We start from the raw sequence: 27,370 nt of genomic DNA, 5'->3' as shown, positions 1-27,370 counted from the left end.
GTTAGAAACAAATGCATCGTTGAGAAAGCCAAAATTATACATATTAAAAATAAGTTTAACCACACAACTTGCAGTGCGAAAATATTTGCCTTGAATGATTCCTGAATACAAGACTGGGTTATATGAAGGAGTTATATCATGTTCAAAATCATGCTTTCACGTCTCTGCACAATATTTAAAATAAAATTTTACCGTTGGTCTTTAGAGCTATTGTTGAGAGTGAAGGAGAATTTCCTGTTGTGTATGTTTATCAGGAACTCAAGGGAGACTTCATTAGTTAGAAAAAATGATGAACTCTTCTCAGAAGAACTCTTAAGGTTTCACTTTACTTTGTCCTGCCTGCTGGCTCTTCAGAAATGTGTGCGCGTGTGTTTTATATTCAGGAATCATTCAAGAAGAACACTTTCGCACTGCAAGATGTGTGGTTAAGGTTATTTTTAATATGTATAACTTTTGTTTTCTCAACGATTCATTTGTTTCTATATTCGTCCCTGTTTTTATCTCCTTGTAAGATGTGTATTGTTTAATGTAACGCCTTGTGTAATATAAATGCCTACATCTTGCCCATTTCCCACATTTTGGCTAATGATGACGCAAACACAGCGTCAAAACTAGTTCCAAGTGCAAATACATGTTATAAATAAATATAACATTTTTGTATTGAAAAGGTGGACCGTTTTAAGTTTTCCTATCATCCTTTCTTACTCTGTCGAATAAGAACTCGTGCCTTAGCATGGAGTTCCTTAAATGTTGCCAAATTGGCCACAGTAAGCTGCCTACGATAGCATTTATGAGCGCGACGGTGTTCTTTGATAGCTACTGCAATTTCTTTGTTCCAACAAGGAACGAGTTTTCGGCGAAGAGGCCCCAAAAACGATGAAATGGACTCCTCAGCAGCAGCAAGAATAACTTGTGTTATGTAATTGATATCGCCGTCTACGCTCCTCCTGATCACGTCATTAAAGACAGCTGGTGATGTGAACTTTAGCCAATCAGCATGTTTAAGAATCCATCGAGGAGCCATGTGGCCCATTACGGTCTTGCATTTTCTTTCCATCGCTTCATTGGACGTCCTATAGATTTGTGTCCTCTTGGTTGGTAGCGTAGGATCTCCTTTGGTAGTCTTCCAGATTCCATCTTTTGAATGTGACGTTTCCAGTTTTCTTGGTAATCATAGATGTACTGTAATTGATTACTGGTTTCACATTCAGTCCCTTAAGCACATCTTCATTTCTTATACGATCCCATATTGTATAGCCTGTTGTTCTGCACATGAAGGTCATTTCATGTGCTGTAATTCTGGAAATGTCTTGAGTTCTTATTGTCTGTGCAAAGGGTTGGTCTGGCTAAAGTGTTATAAAGACGTAAGCGAGTGTGTTTTTTGACAAGAGATGGCTTCATGATGTGATTTATACTTCCTGTTGTTCTGGTAAACTTGGTTATGTTTGCAGAGATATAAATTTCCCCTTGGTAAGATAAATTGTATCCTGGATAATTGAATTCATTGACTCTTTCCAAAATTTTATTATCTAAACAAATTTTACTGGGAATAGGTTCCTTCCCCTTAAAGGCCATTATTTTGCTCTTTTGTGGTGAAATGATCATGTCAAATTTTGAGGAGACTTTCTGAAGATTAAATATGCCCTATTGACCACTGAAGATCATCATCTTATGATGCTACCAATGCAACATCATCAGCAAAGAGTATGGCATCTAGATGTGTAAAATATCTGCTGACTGGGATTGATCCATGCCTTTCATACCTCCATTCCTGCATTATGTTGTTCATATAGATCAGGGCCTCTCAGGGTGCATGCGCGTGGTGCATGCACTGTGCTCGGTGCAAAAGACGACTTGGCTTGGTTGACCAGAGTGCAGACACCCCACTCCTCGATTTGGAGCAATAGCGCTTACTCTCTCTTTCCTCACGCCTGTCTCGCTCGCTCGCTCTGCCTGTCTCCCTCTGCCCCACTTGCGCCGTAGCGCTCCAAATCCGGGGTGAGTTGAGCCGAGTAGAGCCGAGCTTAGCCGAGTAGTCCAGAGACGAAGCGTTGACCTGAGCGCGGCCGAACGGCACTGATGCACAGTGCACGGAGCTCTTGTGCCTCAATTTGCACGCGTGAGATTTTGGGCGTTTGAGAGGCCCTGATATAGATTATGAACAACAAAGGAGAAAGTCCACAACCTTGTCTCCCACCTCTTTACTGCAATAAGGTTGTCACTATACATGTTGTATATGTTATTTATTAACTGTTGTGGGACATAATCTTCTGCTAAGATAGTTCCCGTTAACTAGGTCAAAGGGTTTCTTAGAATCAACAAATGCTGTGTGAGTTTCCAAGTTAAATTCCGTGGGTTTTGAAATAGTTGGTTCCTGTGATGTCTCTTGGTCTCTTCTCTGCTTGTGCTTAGAGGTGGTCCGAAGCTATCTTAATATGAAGTTTAGCTGAAGGTCTAGGATCTTCGGGACATTATAGCACATGGTGCCATGGTAAAGTAAGCAACAGCACATGGGCGTACCTTTTGAAATCCGTGTTGTACATTTCCACTCACATTTTCATAATATATGATTAATTTTTCTTTGACAATATTAGAGTAAATTTTGTAACCTGAGTTGAGTATACTTACCCATCTGTAATTTCCACAGTATTTCAAACTGCCCTTCTTAAGAAGAGGAATAACTATAGCTTTTTGTCAATTCTCTGGTGGTCTCTTGCCATTCCAAATTAAATTGACGAATTTGAGAAATCTTTGCTTGGAGATGTCACTGAAGTACTTGAATAGTTCTACATTTATTGAGCCTTCTCCAGATGCTTTTCCATTTCTAAGTTTTCCAAGTACTAGCTCCAGTTCCTCGAGTGTAATGGTTTCCAAAGACTTGTTGAGAGATGTTGGCAGAAGAAATGGCTCAATATTTGACCCTTCCAATTATTCCAAAAATAAATGAGCCACTCCATTGAAGGTATTGTAATACATCATTATTCAGTTTCTTGAGTATTGTATAAGTCTGTGGTTGTGGTTTTGTTATATCAGTCTCCAGGTGTGAAACAAAGTTTTGCTAAATCTTTCTGTGCTTTTTCCACACTTCCCTTTTTGCAATTGCTCTCTTGTGTTGATACTCCATTTTATCTTCTGATTCACTAGTTGACAAATTTTTTTATAAGCATTTCTTTTGCCTGAAATAACTTTTTCAATTTCATTCCGGATTCTTAAACCCTTTTTTGTTTGCCATTTTTTCTTAACTCCCAAACTCTCAAAAGCAGACTGCTTTAAAATTGATCACAAATTAGACCACTGCATTTCCACGTTGTCACTAACTGGTGTCATCTGTGTAAGATTATTAAGTCTGTTCTGGTACAGCCATTGTATACTGGGGTCTCTTAATAAGTTAACCTTGTAAGAAGTTTTAATTTCTTGTGTTGTTTGTTTAATTCTTTTATACCATCTAGGCCTCAGACGAATAGGTGCTACTGATAGTGATCAGTTTCAAATTTAGGGTCTCAATAGACTCTTGTATCCAAGACTAAATATGCCAATTTACCATTACAAATTATATAATCTAATTGATTTCTGATTTCATGCAGACCATGTGTACTTGTAGGTGTCCATGTGTGGGAATATTGTGTTCATGATCTTTAATTGATTGAAAACAGTGAAATCTATTAATTTTGTTCCATTGTTATTGCCTGTTGCTTCTCCATGAATTCCGATGTGATTCTGAATTTTCTCATTACCAACTCTAGCATTGAAGTCTCCCAGTAATAGTAGCATATCTTGTTTGTTAATTTTATTGACTATCTTTTTGCAGATCATTATAGAACCCACCACTTTCTGTTGAATTGCCCTCCACTGGAGTGTATACCCCTATAACTGTAAGATAACCCCTGGATAGTTTAGTCCTAATTGGATATGAATATTTTACAGTCATCTGCAAATAGTGGAATTTCACAAGAATAGGAGGATATAGTATCAATACGGTCATCAGTAAATAAGACAAAAAGAAAGGGACCAAGAACATTGCCCTGTGGAACGCCAGAATGTACCATAACAGGAGTCGAACTGAATCCAACAACATGTGCTGAGTTCTGTCACTGAGGAAGCTCTGCAGGAGAGTTAGGAAGTGACCCTGGATGTTAAAAGTTCTGCAATTTTATAAGAAAGAAGTGCGTTGTCTACAGTATCGAAAGCCTTGGCAGTATTATTGTAGCACACATTCAGTTGAGAACCAGCATTAAGGGCAGACGTTGCACAATGAAGAGCAACCAGATTAGTTAGACAAGAACTGCCCAGTAGAAAACGATGCTTTTGAGATGGTATGTAAGGAATAGTGAAAGAAAGGAGACCACTGGTGGATAATCTTTTCACACGAGTGATAGGATGGGTAATATAGAAATCAGGTGGTAGTTTCTGACACCAGACCTCTTTCCACTTTTAAGAACAGGACTGATGTTAGTGAATAGGTCAGGAAAATAGCCAGCTAAGAAGCAATGGTTAAATATGACAGTAATAGGATGGCCAAGAGTCGTAGCAGTGTTCCTTGAGGAAGACAGGACTGAGGCCATCTAGACCAGTAGCTTTATTTTCTGGCAGGGAGAAAAGTCAAGAATAGACTTCTGACTCAGAGCTTGTAAAATATCTGAGTCTGTGAGAGGCAACAGATTCAATATTTGGAAAATTTGGGAACTGAACTGAACAGGTGTGACATAATTAGATGCAAAATATTCATTGAAAACTTCTGGTCTCTTACTACTACTGGCTAAATTATCACCCCAAGTCACTGTATCTGGCACATGCTTTGAATTTTTCCTGTTTTATCAGAGAACAGAATCTCTTGCTGTTACTTTTCACTTCTAGGCAGACAGAGTTTATGTAGTCCTGGTAATACCATCTTAGAAGCTGTGTATGGTGTTTGCGAAGGTCAGAAAAGGTTTTATAGCAGACAGGAGGAGACTTTTTCCAGTCTTTGCAGGCTTTTGTTTTATTAACTTCTGCAATTCTGATGTCACTTTTTTTCCATGTGGGCACCTGGCAGATTTTTACAAGTGGGGAGAGGTCACGGATCACAGCACAAGTTCAGTTATAGAACAGGTCCTCTCCATCTTGCATTTCACCCACTTGCAGCAAGTACCAAGGTAGAAGAGAGAGGGTGATTGTCAGCCTACCAATCAGTTTTGCACCAAGTTGGTACACAGTTCCTGATGAAGGATCGATAACGTCTTGAGGAATCAAGCAGTGGCGAGAGAGAATGTTGCCTCTGCAGATTTGAGGTTCAATTTTAAAATATTTCACCCTCCACAGAAATAGCTGAAAGCTTACTGGAGCAGAGCTGGTAGTTAAGAAGACTATTCCCACAGGTGTTCTCAAGGACATACCATTAGAGGCCTAGGCCAGTTATATAAAGGTCAAGATGCCATGTGTCGAGGCTATTAAAACGGACACCTTGTGTAGGGGAATTCCAAGATATAGAGAGTTGGCTTTCATTATACAAGTGAGAAACATTTCAGAATGACTGAAGGTTGTTCGAGGTGGGCTGTATGGTCTGTGGAAGTATTGTAAAAGGAAAAGAATTTAGTAATTTAATAGGTATATATTTAACAGATCTTGTAATTGGATTTGAATTACGACTGGGAAGTGATATTATGGGTGTGGAAATGTTCTCATTGAACTGGAGTGTTTATTTTAGAGACAGTAAGAAAAAGTTGAAGAGGGTTTTTGATACTGGTGGAAGATAAATTTGTAAGCCACGAAAAAGTTGTGGATATGAAATAAACATCCTAGGAGTAAAGCTCATCTCTAAAGATGATAGATAGATTGATGTTTTTGGTGTATACAGACCTGGAAAGGGTGGCTTCGACTGATGCAGAATTATTTGATAAGATAATCAGCTATGTGGGGAACGATAGAGAAAGAACATTATTGTAGCGAATTAACTCAATTTACCTCATGCTTACGAGGAAGGAAATGTGAATGATGGAAAGCATGCTCTCGGATGGTAAATAAGTTTATGACAGCTGAATCAGAAAGTGATATTTTCCCCTCTAGTTGGTTCCATCACTTTCAGATTCATCTGTCCTTCCCATATTAACTTATTCTCCATTTGTTGGTCTTTCTGTCATTTGCATTCCCTTCCCAGTTAACATTTGGCAAGTTCAGATCACCTGCTACAATAACGTCCTCTCTGTATCATTCCCCACATAGCTGATTATCTTGTAAAATAATTCTGCATCAGTGTCAGTGCCAGCCTTGCCAGGTCTGTGCACCCCAGAACATAAAGTTGCCTATTGCCTTTAGAGGTGAGTCTTACACCTAGAATTTCATGTTCCTCATCCTTAACTTTTTCGTAGCTTACAAATCTCTTGGCTAATGACTGTCATTTTCCAGACCTGAAGGAACATGTCCTCACTGTTCTTAAAATGTAGGCTTTCATTAATGCTAAATGACGACATATTATTTCGGAAATATTATGTTGTGTTACAACTATTGTAGACTGACCCATTTTGATCTTGCTACCAAGATCATCTTCAGAGTAATAACAGTGCAGAATGAAATCATCGCCATTAGGCAATTGTCACTCCATAGTAACTAGACTCAAGATAGAAAGACTCTGTTAGAAATGTAGTTCAATTCAGGGCCTCCAGATTCAAGGAGAAAGATGTTGAAAAGGTAACTCTGGAGGGGTAGCCATGATCTACTCAGTATATATCTGTTCCCTTTGTCTAAATTATTCTTCTGTTTAGCAATTTCTGTTGCCTCATGAATGATTCTAGCTATAAAATATTTGTCCTTGCAAATGACAGATGTTACATCAAAAATGATTTGATGGTCATTATGTATGACATACTCTGCCCAGCAGACTTCTCTAGCTGGCAAATACATAAGTGCCTGTGATGTTCCTTCCTACCTTCCTACACGTTCAGCCAACAAAATCAGAACAAGGAATCATATATATTCTAGCACAGTTTAAATTAGTAGAATTTTTAACAGATCATAACCAATTGCTTATGATTGTATTAGGCTTAAAGGTGGTCTTGATATTGTGTGCTGGGCTGAGTGGCTCAGATGGTTGCTGTGCTGGCATTCTGACCCCAGTGTGGCAGGTTTGATCTTGGCTCAGTCTGGTGGTATTTGAAGGTGCTCAAATACATCAGCTTTGTGTCAGTAGATTTACTGGCACATAAAATAACTCCTTCAGGACTAAATTCCGACACCTCAGCACCTCTGAAAACTGTAAAAGTAGTTCTTGGGATGCAAAGCCAATTATATTATTATTTATTATGATATTGTGCCTTTTGAGAATCTGTGACGGCTTGAATGTACGGAAAGAAGGCTAGACTCAAAAGAGGAGAATCGCATGGCAGTCTTGTCTTTTGGCTTAGGATGTAGCATTTTGTCAATCTGTTGCATTGAACAGCCAATTCTTAGGATTGTTCTGGTTAGGAATTGAAGTTCACCTTTAATTGTTTCTCCTCACAAACCTCTCTTGCTCAGCTGATACTGGAATTAAGTACAGCACACTTTTTAGTAAAGATGGTGGCGAGAGGACCCTTGAAGATATCTGCTAGTATGGGTGGGTTTACGATAAACCAGATGACCTATAGTTCCTTCCAATCTCCTAGAATCCAAAACATCCATGATCATTCTCCATGGTAAATTTAATCTTTGGATGTAAGCTGTTCAAGTGATCCAGAAATGTGGATAATTCATGCTCACCAATGGGGCCAGATAACAAACATGTCATTGACATACCTCACCCAGATGGAAGGCTTGAATGTGCAAGATTGAAGACAGTGCTCTTCAAAATCATGCATCTAGAAATTAGTGATAACTGTTGCCACTGGCGATTGTATGGCAACACCATCCATTTGTTCATATATTTTACCACAAAAATGGAAGTACATCGTGGTTAGGACAAGATTAAACAGATTAACAATGTCACCAGGAAAGATCGTATCAAACAGAGATGTGGTGTCTATGATTGGAACCATAGAGAACAGAGACTAAAACATAAGAACTGACTAGAATATCACCAGGAGAGACATGCAGATTGGATAGTTTGCAATTCCTGATGCATGCCCCATTGCCTATGTCCAGGTTAAGAAGTTCTCCAAGGTATTTGGCGAGGATGTGTGTAGGGGAACCTATACTATTGACAGTAGGTATCTTTTAAAGCCAACTCGATTCTGAATAATGTTTCTAGTGGTTTGCAACAGCAGGCTTATGCAGTTCTCTGTCTTTATGATCTTCCTATGATCCATAAAAACTGAGTTTCTCTTAGACTATTGTTGTTATAATCGATGGTATTCATAACCACAGTAGCATTGCCTCTTTCAGCTTTCAAAATCACCAAGTCGTCATTCATTTTCAGTTGTTTTATAGCATGCTGCTTTCTGGAAGTAAGGTTAGGATGCGGTGGTTTGCCGTGTCTGGTAATAGTAGTAGTTTCTTATCAGCGATATGACCCTGTAAATATTTTATAGAAACACCACAGATGATCTCCTTGGTTGTAAGTTTAAGATGTGAAATCGCAAAATTGAATCCCTTCTTGACCACGGACATAGAAGTAATATCCAATTTAGTGTTTGATATATTAACCAATACTTCAGAAGAATTCAAGTGTGGAAATGAATTCTTCTCCTAGCACATTGATAAACAAGAATATTTGGATACATGTTTAGCCCGTACCACCTGAGGGTGGGGGATGCAGATAAAGAATACACCCATGGTATCTCCTGCCTGTCGTAAGAGGTGAATGAAAGGGGCGATCAAGGAATGATACTTTTGGAACCATGAGACAGTCTGTGATTAGTACCATTATGCATTGAACACCATAGGTCAGCTTTATTTGCGATTAGTACTACTACATTATTATTTATAAGTTTCATATTCCGTATTGATTGGATTCAATGTAATAGACAAGAAAAATGTTCCACCAATCAATACATTTATTGTGAATGAATTATTGCACTAGTACCGGTTTCGACCTATCTTGGCCATCATCAGCTAGCACACAAGTTTACAGTCATAGGACAAAATTACAAAGATGTTACGTAAGAGCATCCGGATGTCTAATGAAAAATGGAAGTAAAATATATTGCAGTATGTTGCGTTAAAATATCTCTGATTAAAAGTGGTGATGGTTAGAATAAACTAAAACCTATTGATTGAGCATGGACATGAGTACATAAACACATTAAAATATATATGCCACATCATAAGACACTAAAAAATATAGCACATTAAACACATTAAAACATGGTATATTTTAAAAACGTATATTAAAATTTGAGTTCATGTTGCGTTGCATTCATTCTTCAATCCTCTTGTAGTTCTTGTATTGATTAAGTTGAATATCGAGAATGTTCTATGGCTGATATACTTTGTATTGGTATGTTATAAGAACTCTTGTCATTAAAATTTGAAAATTGAGTACTGTGCAATTCAACTGTTGATGTAGTCAGGTAAGATTAATATATATACAGCAAGATACGGTTTAATGTTAGAGCAGTTGGTGGTGACACTTCTCTCGTCTATGCACGTTATATGGTTGTTATCTGTAAAGAAAAGCTAATATGAATATAGCGTATGTGTGAAGGAATGCCTGGATGTATGTGTGAAATGAAAAAGTACTTACTGTTGTTGCTGTGGAGGTTGTGTACCGATATGTTTGGAGATTTGTTGTGTTCTGCTGCGAGTACGTCTGGGGCTCATGTGAGCTGTGTGGAGGGATGTTGGTGGAGGGGATGGAGGAGTGGCTATTGTGAAGGTAGGGGCGGGGTTAGGTTTGTGATTCGTCGGTTTGTTATGACGTGTGTTTACTAATTTGAGATAGTCATTTTTTATTGCAGAAATGACTTTGTCAAAGATGATACTGGTTTTCTCTGTAATGTCGTTAATGTTATGATTGGGGTTAGCGTATTGATCCAAAGAAATATAGAAATCTTCAGTTATGTTGAGCAGGGGGCCCTTAGAGTTTATGTTTAATATCATCATGTCATTATTGATGTCTGTGAAGTTGTGCTTAGATTCTTCTACATGTTGGCCTATTGATGAGAAATGGTTGTGCTTTACTGCATTTATATGTTCATTATAACGGACGGTGAAGTTTCTACCTGTACGTCCAATTTCACTTCAGGCAAATGCTGGGGCTGTACCTTAATTAAGGCAACGGCTGCTTCCTTCCTACTCCTAGCCATTTCCTATCCTATGTCAGTACTACATAAAGCAAATTGAAAAAACCCTGTAAAATGTTGCTTCATCACTAAACATTAATTTCCTTGTGGAATCGCCCTTTGTCATGCATTGTTTCCAGGCCGCATTGGCAAGTCAGGCGGTTTTAGAGCGTACAGACTCTGTAATTGATATGGTTTCATGACGAGTCGTTTCCAGATCACTCGCCACATTGTTATGTGTGGAATTTGTAATTTTTGGTTTGCATGATGTGTGTACTTCTGCGGGCTCCTTGCATATGAGTCACACGCATGCTTCACTGACACATCATCGATGGACAGACGGTGCGTTAATTTTTCCTTACAAATACGGCTTGTCACTTCAAATCAAATATACTATTTTCAAATTTACTTACTGGAGGGTCCAGTCCAAATCTTGTTTGGAGATTCTGTTGAACGACCACAGCGATTTGTCACAGTTGTTACATTTGATGCGGTAGACACCTGATTGGTTGTATTTATTATTATTATTATTATTGACTGTTTTGGTGTTGTGTATAGTGTTGGTGCTGTTGTGTGTGGTTTTGAATGCTATTTTCAGCTTGTGCTTCTTAAAGATATTAGTTATAGTGTATATATTAGTGTTGTTGAAGGTAAATAGGACATAATCTTTTTTCGGTTTGGCTGTTTTGATTAATTTAGTTTTAGGTTGGGATTTTATTTTGTGGATGATTTTGTTGACCATTTCTTTGCTGTATCCATTGTATTTGGCTATGTCGTGGATTAATTTTAATTCATTATTTCGATCTTCTATTGTCATTGGGATATTGAAAGCTCTATGTATCATACTACAGTCATGGCCAAATTATTATGGATTTGTAAGAGAAGGCATGTAATTCAACTTTATCTCTGATTTATTCAATGATATTAGTTAAATTCAGCTGTAAAATATGCCCTATTGTCATCTTTGCCAACTCTGTGTTACTTTTAGCTACCAACAGATGGCACTGCTGGCTCAAATGTGCTTTCCTGGACAAAATGGCCACCAGCTCATGAACATTGAAACTCAAGTTGAAATTGAAGTGAATTGTTTTATGGCTTTTGTGAATGTGAAAAGTGATTTATATACTATTTAGTGCTCATTTATCATTATAGTGTGTGTTTCAATCAGAATTGTAGTATATCAACTGTGGTTTCTCAGAGAATTACTGTAATTTTGAGCAACTCTGAAATTTAACCTCAAATTTCAAATGGGGAAGGCTAAGGATTTGAGTCCAAGGAAAAGAGGTCAAATTGAAGTGTTACTAAACAGCACTAGCTACTACAACGTGATATTGCTAAGAAAATGGGTGTCTCCCCACAAGTAGTGAGCATAATAAAGAAAAAACTTGATAATAAAATAACACTGTCACCATGTAGAGCTGGTAAATGTGGACGCAAAAAGAAGTCAACACCACGGGGAGATCGTGTACTAATAAGTGCATCATTAAAAAATCGTAAATTGTCATCAACCAAGTTGCGGCAATATTGGGAAGAGGTTGGAATCAAAGCTAGTACTCGAACAGTAAGGAGGCGCCTCTTTGAAGCAGGCCTGAAAGCATGACGTCCACGCAAGAAACGCAAGTTGACTCCAAATATGGTACAAAAGAGACTGGAATTGGGAAATTTATTCAAAGATTGGACTGCAGAAGACTGGAAGAAGGTGATAACAATCAATGATAATATTAAATGATATATTTGTCTTACCATATTGTTCTCAGGCTAATATATTCATTATTACTGTTTTTTGAGTTTAATGAAAATTTTCAAATATTTTGTTTATTTCTACAGGCAGTGTTTTCAGACGAATCTACTTTCCATATTATGGCAGAACGTGTGCAACATGTGTGTAGACGGCCTGGGGAAGAATTCAAGAAGGAATGCATCGTCTCGACTGTCAAACATCCAAAATCAGTCATGGTATGGCTGCTGGAACGGGTCACCTTGACATTGTAGACGGCATTATGAGTGGAAAGAAATACATTGATGTCCTTCAAATATGCCTTAAACCATAGCTTACAGAGTGGTTTCCTAATTGTGATATATTTTTCCAGCAGGACAATGCCCCTTGCCATACAGCTAAAGTGGTTAAGGCATTTTTCGACATGAAAGTTTGAAAGTCCTTCCATGGCCTGGAAACAGCCCCGACATGAACCCCATTGAGGGTATTTGGGGCATTTTGAAGAATAAAATACATGAGAAGGATGTTGCAAAAACTTCAGTTCTCAAAGAGAGGCTAACAGAGATTTGGCAGCAAGATAAGGAGCTGCAGGACCATTGTCTTCACTTCATTGAAAGCATGCCAAGAAGAGTTGAGGCTTTGTTGAAAGCCAGAGGTGGGCAAACCAAGTATTAGATAATCTTCAGGACACATTTATTACACACTTAAGTTGTAAGCATTCATTTTCTAACAATAAATTTGAAGAAATCATTCTGAATTTTTATTAGAATAACTTAGAAACCGAAATTAACAAAATTTACTTGCAATCCATAATAATTTGGCCATGACGGTATAATAGGCTGCTCTTATATGTGTGTTAGGATGAACGGAGTCATTTTTTATGGTATTTAAAGTGTGTGTGGGTTTCCTATAGATCTTGTAAGATAAGTGAGTGTCATGCCTGGTTATTGTTAAATCCAAGTAATTTAAGGTACGATTATTTTCTGTTTCTTTAGTGAATTTAATTTGGGGGTCTAAATTGTTAAGTTTGTCTAGTATAGTATCTGCATCAGTGAATCTATTATCTATAATTACAAAGATATCGTCGACAAATCTACACCAACTACATCTACTACATGTGCCTGGTTGTGCTCCGTCTTCGAGCAATAATCACTACTACCTGAGGAACTCGAACCGCTACTACCTCCAGCTGAGTGTGTGATTGGCATCATCAGGGGAAGATTACTATGGGAATAGTACCATTATATGAAGAACACCATGGGTCTGTGTTGCCTGGGTGGTGCCATAATGTGTGATACATCATGGGTCTACAATGTCTGTGATTAGTACCCTTATGTGAGCAATACCATGAGCATACATAGCTTGTGATGAGTACCACTATGCGAGCAACACCATGAGTATACATGGCCTGTGATCAGTACCACTATGTGAGGAAAACCACAGATCTAGCCGGCGCCCATGATTAGTACCTCTATATGAGGAACCTCATGGGTCTGCATTGCTTGTGAGTAGTACCCTTATGTGAGGAACACCACGAGTCTGTGTGGCCTGTGAGTAGTGCTGTTATGTGTGACATAACCTGGGTCTATTATCTGCGCACCTTTTCTGGATATATTTACACCCTAGTGCTGAATAGGTCGACCTCGGCAATCTTTGAGATTCGTATTGGTAACCTTTGAACACTAACTATGAATCGAGTATGCATCGCCGTGCGACATCTGGCGTACACGTTACGTACTGGTGTTGTTTACATAACAAAGCCACCATACAGGTTAGAACGGAACATGAGTGCGGAAGGTAATCCTAGTACATCACGGGACCCACCTGGTACTCCTAAACGGAAAAGACCATCAAGGCTTATACACAGCGAGGGACGTAAAATAATAGCACACGTCACAAAGTGCTGTGCGATGGAAAAAAAATTATAAACAGCTGCTCGTACCCCTAAACAAGTCTATCCAACATGCTGCCGCGTATATGGGAAAATCCGTGGCCACTATTAATAGGATTATGGCATTTACTGTCTCTCACCCCGGCGATTCACCACCCACACCTGGTAAAAAGAGGTAGGTCTGTCTAACCAGTCTACCTAATCTGTTCAAACTAATATCATTATGGATACTAGTAGGTTGTCATGTGCAAGTGTTATATGATGTTCTCCTCTTTCTCGCAGGAAGAGAACGCACGGGAAGGTAGAACTGGACGATCGCGAAAAACGAGTGATAAGGGACACCATCGAACACTTCTATACCTTCCAATAAGTGGTGCCTACTCTGAAGAAACTGATCCCTGTGCTGCAGAACAAAATTAAGTGGAAGTGGAGCCCAACATCTCTCCGAAAAGTGTTGAAAGGTATGGGTTTTGTGTGGAAGAAGGTCCAAAACAAACGTGTGTTATTGCTGGAGCGGGCAGACGTCATTGATTGGCGAGCACGATTCCTCGTCCAAATTAAACATGCTAGGGAAGAAGGCAAGGAAGTGTTTTACTTGGACGAGTCCTGGATTGACAATAATATAACATCTGGAAAATGCTGGCAGAGAGGAAAAGATGTTGTGGGTGTTACAGCATGGGGATCCTCTTCGAAACGGCTAATCATTGCAAGTGTTGGATCTGAGAAAGGGTTCATTAGCGAAGCACAATTAATATTTGAAGCCAGAAGTACCCAAGGCAATTACCATGGTCAAATGAATGCCCATAATTTTGAGAAATGGTTCAAAACATCTGTGCTCCCTAATTTGCCTCCTGCATCTGTGATAGTGATGGATAATGCACCATACCATTCTCGACAGGTGGATAAAATACCATCGAGGTATGATACACGAGTGACAATGGTCCAGTGGCTACAGGGGAAAGGCATTGTCTGTGACACAAATCAAAGGAAAGAGGCCCTGTATAGATTAATTCAGGAAAACAGGCCTCCTGAAACAAGTTATGCTGTTGACGTCATGGCTGCTGAACACGGTCACGCCGTCCTTCGTCTTCCCCCATACAACTGTGATCTGAACGCCATGGAATTGGCATGGGCAAAAATAAAACACGAGTTCAGAGGACACAATATAACAGGAGACATGTCAGCAGGAAACCTACGACGACTGACCATCCAGGCATTCAACTCAGTATCTGCCGAAGATTGGAAAGGGTACTGCAGAAAGGTGCACAAACTGGAAGAAGACTACTGGAGGCACGACGTTGTCATGGAAATAGCCCTGGACGATATTATAATTAATAGTACGGCAGAGAGCAGTGACGATTGTGAGAGTGATGTATCTGAGAATTCAACTGAATAAAGTTGTAGCAAATACATATCGATTCAATTCCGATTTCATTTTCATTCAGTTGGCAGTACTACTGGTACTGCGAGAGCTCCCTCCTTACTCCTCACCCCGGATGGAAATATATTGATAAAAAGTGCACAGAAAATACATTACTTGTGATTAGTACCATCATGAGAGGAACACCATGATTCTTTGTACTACTATAGGAGAAACTTCATGGTTCTGATTTACCAATGGTTAGTACTATTATGATGAGCCAGTGACCTGGATTTTTGAGCCCTTTGGATAACAAGTATCATCCCTGAAAATGAGGCATTTTGAATCGGATCCACTGATGGTTTTGGATACAGGGTCATTTTTCCATCATCATTCGTTTTAGATTTTAGTCAGTGGATATATTTTGAAGTTTTAATTATCGTTTCAGTTCGTTGCACCTCGTATTATTAGGGACCAATGACCTAGCTGTTAGGCCCCTTTAAACATCATCATCATCATCATCATCATCATCATCATCATCATCATCATCATCCTGTTTAGTCCTTGAAGACAAAAGCGACAAGGAAGCCATGTGAGACACAAGATGCAGGTGATTGAAAATGTTCATCTATAAAGTTCAACCTAAGGAAAGATGAAGCTTATAAAGCTCACCTGAAACAGAATCCAGATCTGGCCTTCTTGCCATGCGTGCAATATGTCACTGATAGGATTGGCAATATTCTCAGAAGGCACAATATCGAGATCATCTTTAAGCCTAATATCATCATAGGCAGTTGCTTATGATCTTCGTTTAAACTGATCTTTGTTTCTGTGGATCTGTTTATGTTGGCCAAACATGTAGGAAGGTAGCAACGACGGTTAGGGAATACCGCAGGCACTTACGCCTTTGCCAGCCAGAGAAGTCTGTTGTAACAATGCATGTCATACATAATGACTATCACATCATTTTTTGTACATCTGTTATTTGTAAGGAGAATCATTCATGAAGTGGTAGAAATTACTAAACATCCGAACAGTTTTAACAAAGGGGGTGGCTATATACCAAGTAAATCATATCTACCCTCCACAGTTAAGTCTTCAGCATCTTTCTTAATGTTGTTACATATTTTGAAATAACCATTTTGCAAACACTCTCTACAAACAATCAGGTGTTCCAAAGCAAATGTCAGCTGTAAGCCATTGGAATAGTTTAGTTAATTGTGTGGATTCTCACATTAATGGTTGACCTACCATTATATACTATTTTCCTGTCTGTTGGTACTCATTTTTATCCTGCAATAGGGACTTCAGACAAATAAAATAACGTGTTAGACAAGTTGATCATACATACACAGTTGAACAGAATGAAGAACTAATGCTGAAATCATAAATTGGTGGCAGATTTGGTTAAGGTATGTACACTCTGAAATGATCCTTAATTTTAAGTCATGGTGGGGAGTGTATTAAGAAGGGAACTTCCTTTCCATTGAGTCATAATAGAAGACATGCCAAAATGTGATTTTTTTGTTTTTTGTTGACATAATGTGAAGGGAAAGGTGTCAGCAAAAAGCATACATTCATGCTCTGTAAGTCCAGAGTTCAAGTCATCATCAGTCTTCCAGCTGAACATGCATACAATGGACAAATTCCAGTTGATGAGAAAAACGTGTAATATAAATAACATGTTAAAATATGTTCCTGATGTACATGGACTTTATAGGAACCATTTGCAGTGGACTGTAACATTAAAAAGGGGAGAGCAGCATTCTGACATCAGCAACAATGAGTGAAGAAAACATGTTAAGAAAATCATATAAATCAATGACATACCTGTACTGTATTGTGAAAAAAGATTATTAATATGTATGACAAGAAAAATATGTAACCGACCCTCAGGAATCATAATTTGCAGAAAGGTGATGTGCATCATAAAAATGTATTTTTAATTCCCTACTCCAAGATCTCTCAGAATTCAGATTTAGTAAAATCAAAATATGTAGATTGGTACATATAACTTAATTTTATACCCATACAGAACACGTTTTACAGGAATTAGAAACATTGTATTGCCTCCTGTAAAATTTATTTTTTGTCGCATCTCTTTTTTGCATCTTCCATTTCAATTTATAATTTATTTGAGTTGAGAAATCCAAAACTGGTTTAAATTAATTCAAGCTAAATATTTGAGATTAAAAACCTGGTTTAAACAAAAAAAAAACTGGTCTTTGGGTTGTTTTTTCCAAAGGAAAGCTTTCCTCTTTTTTTTTTTTCCTTTTTTTTCCCCAACCCTGCTGACCTTGTAATCATAATGCCAAGTGAAAGTTGCCCATATTCCTATGACTTTTAGTGACAAGCTGGATGGCATTGATTCCTAATTTCTTACTTGGATGTTTGAGATATAATTGTGATTTCCAGGGAAAAATCGGCTCTGCATCGAGGAATGGAACGTCTTCAGGGAGAACTTCAGGAAACTAAAGACAGGTGTGAAGATTTAAGAGCCCTGAAGCAGGAGGCTGTTAGAGAACTGCTGCAGCTTCAGGATGTTCATCAAGACCAAGTTCGATTGATCCAGTTAGACCTACAAGATGAGGCAAGCTCTCGTGAAGGCATGGACCGCAGGCTGGCTGACTTGCGTTCGGAGGTAACCCCAAGGCTCCAAGAGAATACTCAGGTGAACGGGCACTCTCTGTGAAGGTCTATAGCAAAATGCCCGCTTTGCCTAATGCACACTGCTTTGGTCTTGTGTTTCCCACTTGATGTTCTGTCTTTACACTAAGCTCACTTTTTAAACACTTCGCACAAATTCTCTGTGTATTTATAGTTTCCTGCTGTACATGCAAGTTTTGTTGGTTGCTGGCCTTACAGGGAAGTGGGAACAGGATGGAGAAGTGCCACTTTGGCATTCATTTCCACAATACTCCCAACCAAAGAAAGTGAAACGAATGGGGATACGTAGTAAATCAAGCTCACTCCGAGCAATAATTCCACGTTTACTATGTATATACATTATATATATGTGTAAAAAAGATGATATTTGTGTCTGTCTTGTATGCACTTTGCAGTCCCAAGAAACGTTTGCATAAATATGACAAAAATGTATGTAGGGAATAATAATTGTTATTTTCCTGTTAAACATTAAACCCCTCAAATTATTATCAAGTCCAGTTATTAGACATATACGAGGAGAATTCATTATAAGGAAACTTCTGCTACACGATTCTATATTGGATCCTGTGTTTATAAAGAAGAATTTTTGTCAATACAACAGTCTTATGCTCCATTCTGTTATAAAATTTTTAAAATTTAATAAATAAGCATTCTTCATGTATCACTAAATGAATATGTAAGGTATTGAACTTTTATTAGCAGTTTAAATAAAAAATAAATGATTAGCACATGACAGCATTGCTCAATCATTATTACGTGGTATTTTCCAGGGAATGTTGGTATTTCCTACATACATGCATTATCATAGACCGTTATGCCTTTCAGCGTTCAGTCTGCAAGCCTTTGAATTTACTAAGTGTCGCCACAGTCCTCTATTTGCAACTAGTGTTGTGGCCTTGTATAGTTCTGTACCTCTTATCTTTAAATTGTTAGAAACTGAGTCTAACCATCATCGTCTTGGTCTCCCTCTACTTCTCTTACCCTACATAACAGAGTCCATTATTCTCCTAGGTAACCTATCCTCCTCCATTTGCCTCACATGACCCCCCACTGAAGCCGGTTTATACGTACAGCTTCAACCATCAAGTTCATTCCTAACTTAGCCTTTATCTCCTCATTCCAAATACCCTCCTGCCATTGTTCCCACCTGTTTGTACCAGCAATCATTCTTGCTACTTTCAGGTCTGTTACTTCCAACTTATGAATAGGATATCCTGAGTCCACCAGCTTTCGCTCCCGTAAAGCAAAGTTGGTCTGAAAACAGACTGATGTAAAGATAGTTTTGTCCAGGAGATGACTTCCTTCATACAGAATACTGTTGATCGCAACTGCAAGCTCACTTCATTAGCTTTACTACACCTTGATTCAATCTCATTTACTATAATACCATCCTGGGAGAACACTCAACCTAAATATTTGAAATTATCTACCTGTTCCAACATTGTATCACCAATCGGACATTCAATTCAGTTGACTTTCTTACCTACTGACATCAATTTAGTCTTCGAAAGACTAATTTTCATACCATACTCATTTTACCTATTTTCAAGTTCCAAGATATTAGACAGCAGGCTTTCGGCACAATCTTCCATTAAGACCAAGTTGTCAGCAAAGGCCAGACTGCTCACTACATTTCCACTTAACTGAATCCCTCCCTGCCACTTAATAACTCTTTGCAGATGATCCATGTGGACTAAGAAGAGCAGATTACAGCCTTGTCTAACCCCTGTAAGTACCCTGAACCAAGAAGTCATTCTGCCATCAATTCTCACTGAAGCCCAATTGTCAACATAAATGCCTTTGATTGATTTTAATAATCTACCTTTAATTCCATAGTCCCCCAGTATGGCGAACCTCTTTTCCCTCGGTACCCTGTCATATACTTTCTCTAGATCTACAAAACATGAACACAACTGTCTATTCCTCTCGTTGCATTTTTCAGTTATCTGGCGCATACTGAAAATCTGATCCTGACAGCCCCTTTGTGGTTTGAAACCACACTGGTTTTCATCCAACTTCCTCTCAACCACTGATCGCACCCTCCCAAGATGCCAGTGAATACTTTGCCTGGTATACTAATCAACGAGATACCTCGATAGTTGTTGCAGTCCTTCCTGTTCCTTTGCTTATACAGAGTATCCGAGAAGTCCCTGTAACCCTAGTTTCATATTATTATTTTGTTATATTATGGCATGGACAATTGAGTTTGTATAATCTGGGAATTCAATAGTTGTTTTATTGGTATTGGTATCCCTGCTGCTAGCGTTGTTGTCAGTCTCATTTCAATTCTTAAGTCATGGCGGACGTGAGCGGACACAGCTACACTGTTGAGGAGCGATTAGTGGCGGGTGTGTGGGTGCACAAACGAGCACATACGGGGCAAACAATGACAGTGATAATGAGTGCATTTAGAGATCGCTTTGGCAAACAATGACAGTGATAATGAGTGCATTTAGAGATCGCTTTGGCAAACCCCCACCTCGTAAAGCTACTCTGCTTGATTGGGAGAAACGTGCGTTTCCTTCAGGCAGTGTCAAAGACGCCGCGTAGTGGACGTAAGAAGACGCGGGAAGAAACGTGTGCCGCCGTCGCTCAATCAATTGAGCAGTCTCCATTGAAATCCATTCGCTAAAGTGCAGCTGAACTTCAAGTACGCGGTCAACAATGCACGACCACATTAAAAGAGATTTGAAAATGAAAGGATTTAGGCCGATGGATGTGAATGAATTATCTGACAATGACATGGAACAACGAGTTGCAGCCTGCTGTGCTTTGTTGGCACAATTCCCAACTGCCGTGACTCGCTCAAGAGTGTTATTTTCTGATGAATGTGCGATATATCGCAGTTCACATAGGAGGAATGTGGTTTTCTGGTCTAAGAAAAATCCTCATTATGTGCAAGAGTTGGAAAGGAACCTCCCTCATGTTATGGTATGGGCCGGGATATCATCACGTCAGTTGTGCGGACCGTATTTTTTTAATGGGTATGTGAATGGAAAATCTTATTAGCATATGTTACAATCTTGGTTAATACTTCAGCTTCAAGACAAGGGAATTATGGGTCATGTGTGGTTACAGCAGGATGGGGCTCCAGCACATTTTGCTATTCAAGTGCGCGAGTTCCTTGATGAACAGTTTCAAGGCCGTGGCTCACCAACATCTCCAGCCCCGTTGAAATGGCCACCACGAAGTCCGAACCTTACTACACCAGACAACTCATTATGGGGAATAATCAAGTCCGATGTGGCTCAACGTCAGTACACTACTAATGAAGAATTGCGCCAAAGTGTGTAGGAAGCCTTTCATTCCATAACCCCTGAGATGCTCCACAAGATGTCAATGAGGACTTGGAGACAGATAGAACTCTGTGTAAGGCATGATGGTGCATATACGGATTCCCTGGATTCATAGTTTTTATATGTAAGTACTCCACTATAATATGAAACGTATGAAACTAGGGGTATGGGGACTTCTCGGACACCCTGTAGATAGGTGCAATTGCTTTTGTCCAATCTGAAGGTACCTTACCAACACTCCATGCTAATCTTACTACTCTGTGAAGCCATTTCATCCCTGCCTTCCCACTATACTTCACCATTTCAGGTCTAATTTCATCTATTCCTGCTGCTGTATGACAATGGAGTTTATTTACCACCCTTTTCACTTCCTCAAGCGTAATTTCATCAACATAATTTTCCTCCTCCTCATGAGCTTGGTTGTTAGCAACACCACCAGGAAGCTTTTCTTTTGCGTTGAGAAGATGTTCAAAATATTCCCTCCACCTCTGTAGTGATTCCCCAGGATCTTTTATGAGTTCATCTGAATTACCCAAAACATTGTTCATTTCCTTTTTTCCCTCCCTTCCTAAGATTCTTTATTACCTTCCAGAAAGGTTTCCCTGCTGCTTGACCTAGCCTTTCCAGGTTATTACCAAAATCTTCCCACGCTACTTCATTTTGGATTCAACAACTATTTGTTTCACTCTGTTTCTTTCATCTGCGTATAAATCCCTGTCTGCATCAGCCCTTATTTAGAGCCATAGTGATAGTGATAGTGATCATCGAAAAATCCCTGAAAGACTCGTACATTCCTAGTGGACTTCCTGAATTCGAAGTCGGTTAAGATATAGTCTATTATGGATCTGGTTGTTGGGGATATCACTAATAAATAAAACACTGAATCACTTTACTTCGTCATGGCTGCCATCTTTATTCTTACTTACTACAAACCAGTACAAAACAAAAGCATAAATACAAGCGATATGGCAGTTCCCAGTAGCTCCGCTAGATAGCAGGAGCTCATACTTGAAATACTAAACTATGTACAGGGAGATTGCATATCCAAATCACATAACGCCGTTAGTGTGTACGAGTCCTTTTCTATGAATCTCCAACATCCTCCCCACCCTGGTCTATCTTGAGTGGGATGACCAGCTGGACAGGTCGTGTCACATTGTTTCCGTCCGAGGTGCGAAGAATAACTGTTCTAGTTCTCCCGTCACGTCCTTCGCGTAATTCTTCGACCCGTGCTTTATTCCACGTGTCTTGGGCGTGTATCCTCTTGTAGTAAAACTACGTCACCGACCCTGATTCTTGACCCGTGGTCTCTGGGCTGGCGAACTTCGTGAAAATTCCACAATAGTAGCAAATACTCTTTACTCCAACGCTTCCAGAAGTCGTCAGTCATTCGCTGGAGTAGTCTGAAGGTTCTAACAAGGTCTCGCCTAGGTGGTTCTGGTCCAGTAGGTATCGTGGTGAGTCGATCGCCAACGAGGAAGTGGGCTGGAGTCAATACACCACCATTGTCATCATGTTGCGTCAAGGGTCTTGTGTTTAATACGGCTTCTATGCTAGTCAAAACAGTCCGTAGCCCTTCATCATCAATAGTGGAACGTCCAAGTATTTTCCGTAGACATCGCTTGGTGAGGCCAATTAGTCTTTCCCACCATCCTCCCCACCAAATGGCTCGTGGGGCAATGAACTTCCATGTGATACCTTGCTGGGCCATATAGTGGTGTGTCCGTGCCGCTGTCAGTTCTCTCCACAAGTCTGTTAACTCTGCGTTCGCTGAATGGAATGTCTGAGCGTTGTCTCTGTAGATCGTGTGTGGTATACCACGTTGGCCTATAAACCTCTGCAAGGCCTGTAGGAATTTGTCTGTCGACGTGTCACCGCACAGTTCCAAGTGTAAGGCACGTGTTGTTGCACAGGTGAATAATGCAATGTAGGCTTTCTTCATGAGGTTGCCGGAAGTAACGTACCGTGGTCCTGCGAAGTCTAGTCCCTTTACTTCGAATGGTCTGGAAGGACGTAGACGATCCAGGGGAAGTGGTGCTTCTAATTCCGTCGGTCTCCTCCGGTGAACAACTTTACACGGAAGGCAGGGGGGTAAGACCTTCTTGATTGTTTGGCGTGCTCGCAAGATCCAGAATTCTGTGCGTAGTTCAGTTAGGATAGTGGGAAAACCTAGATGGTGAAGTCTTATGTGAGTTTGTTTTATCAGAAGTTTACAGAAAGCGTGTGAGCCATCCAGAAGTATTGGGTGCTTTTCGTTGCTCGAGATGTCTGCGTGTTGTAGTCGTCCGCCTAGTCAGAGGATACCATGTTGTAGAAATGGATTGTAGCGAAAGAACTTCGAAGCTCGTGCTAGTGGAAGATTATTCTTCAGGGCTTGCAGTTCAGAAGCAAAGCATTCCTGTTGAACTTGCTTTATCCAGTACGTTCTTGCTTCTTCCATTTCTGAGGCTGTGAAGTTGTGACAGCACTTGGTTTTCTCCTTCAAACATTTCACGAATCGTAGAATCCACGTGGTAACTCTTAAAAGTTTCCAGTATGTACTAAATCGTGAGGCAGCAAACAATGGTGCTGGGGTGCTGGTTGCAAGAACTTGAGTGGTCTTCCTTTCCTCAGGTAGAGTCATATTAGTGGGGGTGACATCTCTGGGCCATGAGTAGGAAGGTCCATTCAACCACGAAGGTCCGTGCCACCATGAGTCCAAGGACTCCAGTTGGTGTGCTTGAAGTCCTCTAGAAAGGTGGTCAGCTGGGTTGTTGATTCCGGGGCAGTGTCTCCACTGACTGGACGTGGTATGAGTCAAAATTTCAGTCACTCGGTTACAGACAAATGTCTTCCAACGGTTGGGATTACTTCTTATCCACCCCAGTGTGACTGTAGAATCGCTCTATAACGTGGCAGGGATGGACGTTACTCTAGTGGCTTCGTAAAAATAATGTAGAAGTCGGGATCCGACCAAGGCTGCTAACAATTCAAGCCTGGGAAGAGTCACTTTCTTCACAGGGGACAGTCTGGCCTTGCTGCAAACTAAACGAACAGTGTAAGCGTCGTCGACAAGTGACCGGACGTACAGTGCGGCACCGTATGCTCTTTCGGAGGCGTCGCAAAACACGTGCAGTGATATGTCTGTACCGGAATTTGAAATAGCAATCCATCGTGGTATCTGGATTGGAGAGAGGTACTGTAGGTGCGAGAGCCAATCGTTCCATCGATGGGCGAGATTAGGTGGTAAAATTTCTTCCCATGCCAGTCCTTGGCACCAAGTGTCTTGGAAAAGGATTTTGGCAGTGATTGACACGGGTGAAAATAATCCAAGTGGGTCGTAGAAGCGTGCGGTGGCTTTCAGTAACTGTCGTTTAGTTGCTGGCTGTGTGGATAGTTTTGCAGTGACGTCACTTGGGGTTGTAAAGAGTTCGTCTGATTCCGCATTCCAGTCAATACGTAATACTCGTGTCTGCAGTACAACTTCTCGAGTTTCTGCTTTCCAAATATTCATTAATGGCAAGGAATTCGTGACCCATTTGGAGAGTGGGAGTCGAATGTGGCGCAGGAGGGCTGTCAGTTCATAATAAAGAGTAACGGCCGTATTGTCATCTTCTACGCTGGCAGTGAAGTCATCCATAAATGTGCAAGCATCTAGGAGAGGTGCTGCCGTGGGATAAGTGTTGTAGTGTAGGGTAACTAGTTCACGGAGAGTGGCTGAGAGGAGGAACGGGCTACAGGTGAGGCCAAAGGGTAGCCGGGTGAATCGGTACGTTATGACGTCCTCTGTTGTCGTGTAGATTCCGTCTGTAGTAGTGTCGATGCGGTACCAAAGAAATCTGGTGAGATCTCTATCTTTTTCGTCGAGGGCTAGCTGGAGGAACGCCTGGGTACCGTCACATGCGAAGGCCTTTCGATGCAATTGAAACCTTAAAAGGTTGGCAAAAATTTCGGGTAGGAGATTTGGACCCCTGTGGAGGGTATCGTTGAGGGATGGGAATCCTGGTTCGTGAGAGGAAGCGTCGTACACTATCCTCCATTTAGTGGCATCTCGTTTCTCCTTCTTGACGGCATGGTGTGGCAGATAAAACATATTTCCAGGGATTGTGGTATCGGGGGCTAATTCCACTTGCTCTCGAAGCACGTAGTCCAACATTAGCGTCTGATACATGTTCTTGAAAGTTGCGTCTTGATGTAGCCGTCTCTGTAGTGTTCAAAACCTTGCCTCGGTTGTTGCCAAATTATCGGATAAGACTATATCCCATTTGCGAAGAAGGGATACGACTCTTCGTCCGTCATGGATGCGGTAATTGTCGTGGAACTCTTGAAGAATAGCAGCATCCGTGTCATCTAGTTGTCTGTGTTTCGTCTCTTGAATGCCGATTGTCTCGAGGTCCCAAAAACGTCGCATGGAGTCGTCAGATAGCTCGTCATTGTTGACGGAGACGTGGTTCGTCATGACATGATTGACAGTGGTACCAGAACGGTTGCCTGTGAGGACCCAACTGAAGATTGTTGGAAGTAGGACTAAAGAGGGTGTGATGGGCTGTGGTGGATCTAGTTTCACGACTTTCCAATAATTGTCTGCACCAATAAGGTTTTCAATCGGCAAGTCATCTGCATCGTTGGTTTTTGGATCAGCGAGTGGCAGATTTCTGTGGTTAAGAGTGACTGCTGGGTGAGATGAATAAGTGTTGGCACTTTCGAAAGCTGTGATAGTGACGGCGGTTTTTGTTGAAAATTCGATAATTTCAAATTGGGTGAGTCGACGTGGCTGAAAGCTATTGCTAGTTGTTTCGAAGGCTGTGACTGCTAGGTCTCGAGTACAGATTACTGGTAGCTGTAGAGTGTCCAATAATGACGTGGCAATAAAACTTAATTGACTTCCAGCGTCTAGAAGGCATCGTGTGATTTTGTGTGTCCCTGTTGGTCCTTGTATCTGAACACGGGCTGTCTGCAGAAATGAAAAACTGGGTGGCCCTGTTTCAGTCTTTCCGACAGAAGTTGACTGGGATTCGCTCTGGTTGCAGATGGATACATGGTGAAGTTGTTTGCATTTAGAGCATGACACTCTGACCTTCTTGTTGCAGTTCTGGACGTTGTGACCTCGATTGAGGCAGAGAAAGCATCGTTTGGAGAGTTTCAGCTTCTCCACCCTATCTTGGGGTAGGACTACTTGTGTGCAACCCTGTACCCAGTGACCCCTGCTTTCGCAGAAGGCACAGAATGGTGTTATTGCGGGCTTGTTCTGCTCCCTCCTTAACTTTTGTGGCCTAGTACTGACTTGGAGAGCTGCTGCTGTAGGTTGGTAAAGTGATGGAAGTGAGATGCTGGTCTCTCCCCTGAGTTTCTGAGTGCTAAGGGCCGCTTCTACCTCCTCACGAAGAAATTCTATCAGAGACATCGTATGACCTTCGGGGATTTTATTGCGCTTTGCGTGAATTAGCCAACGTGTGCAGATTGCCGCTGGAAAAGCTCGTAAAATCTTCGGGACAATCACGCGTCCGTAAACATTAATGTCTTCGCCGAGCGCCTTGAGGGCTTGAACTCTACGGTGGCACTCCAGGTATGTCACGTTGAGATCATCGGGATTCTCTGATAATGTGGGTGGTAAATTCTCCAGGTAGTTCAGATGAGCCTGAATTATTTTATCCTTGTCGCCATAATGTTCAGTAAGTAAAGTCTTGACCTGGGCGTACGTTTCTGAACTAAGTGCTATACCTTTTTTTAAATCTAAGAATTTCATTTTTGTCCATATTGAACTGAGAATGGAAGATAGGAAACTTAAAAGGGTCCACCTTTTCAATACAAATAAATGTTATAGTTTATTCACAACATATATTTACACTTGGAACTAGTTTCGACGCTGTTTGGCGTCATCTTCAGCCAAAATGTGGGAGATAGGCATAGCATGTAGACATTTATATTATACAAGGTGTTACATCAGTGTGATTAAAAGAGAGAATATGAAGACGTGAAGTACAGTGTCAGTTTCAAAATGGTCATGAAGGGCGAGTCAAAATTGTATAAACATGAGATAACATAAACACATAAACAAAAAACATATATACATATAAACTGTAAAAAAAACCATGCGGAAGTACGAGATGATTGGCATTGGAGATTCAAATTATTTCAGACACTCTTCCATTGAATGTTGCCTGCCGCGAGTGTAGTACAAAACATAGGTTAGATTTCAATAAACACAATTGTCTCAAAAATGCACATAACATTTTAAAAATATTTGGGTTGAGATGAAATTTGGCAGTTAGGGATTGAAATCACTTATTC

The 27,370-nt window shown here is 40.3% G+C and overlaps 1 protein-coding gene across 6 annotated transcripts in view; it reads left to right on the top strand.

Moving 5' to 3' along the window:
• The window catches only part of LOC136856824 (coiled-coil domain-containing protein 102A), a 237,678-nt gene that overhangs the window by 71,540 nt on the left and 138,768 nt on the right, over window positions 1-27,370 (top strand). For 5 of the 6 annotated variants that reach the window (XR_010858467.2, XM_067134976.2, XM_067134977.2 and 2 more), the window contains one exon: window positions 17,553-17,808. Coding sequence is in view for 5 of the 6 variants with exons in the window: in XM_067134976.2 (XP_066991077.1) it covers window positions 17,553-17,808 (256 nt within the window). In the remaining variant the exon portion in view is untranslated. The remainder of the gene's footprint in view (window positions 1-17,552; window positions 17,809-27,370) is intronic. The other variant, XM_067134975.2, reaches the window with a different exon arrangement.

The sequence above is a fragment of the Anabrus simplex genome, chromosome 1, assembly GCF_040414725.1.
Source record: "Anabrus simplex isolate iqAnaSimp1 chromosome 1, ASM4041472v1, whole genome shotgun sequence".
In the NCBI taxonomy this organism is placed as follows: domain Eukaryota; kingdom Metazoa; phylum Arthropoda; class Insecta; order Orthoptera; family Tettigoniidae; genus Anabrus; species Anabrus simplex.
Note: the sequence above shows the minus strand (reverse complement) of the source record. Positions and strands in the feature narration are given on the sequence as shown.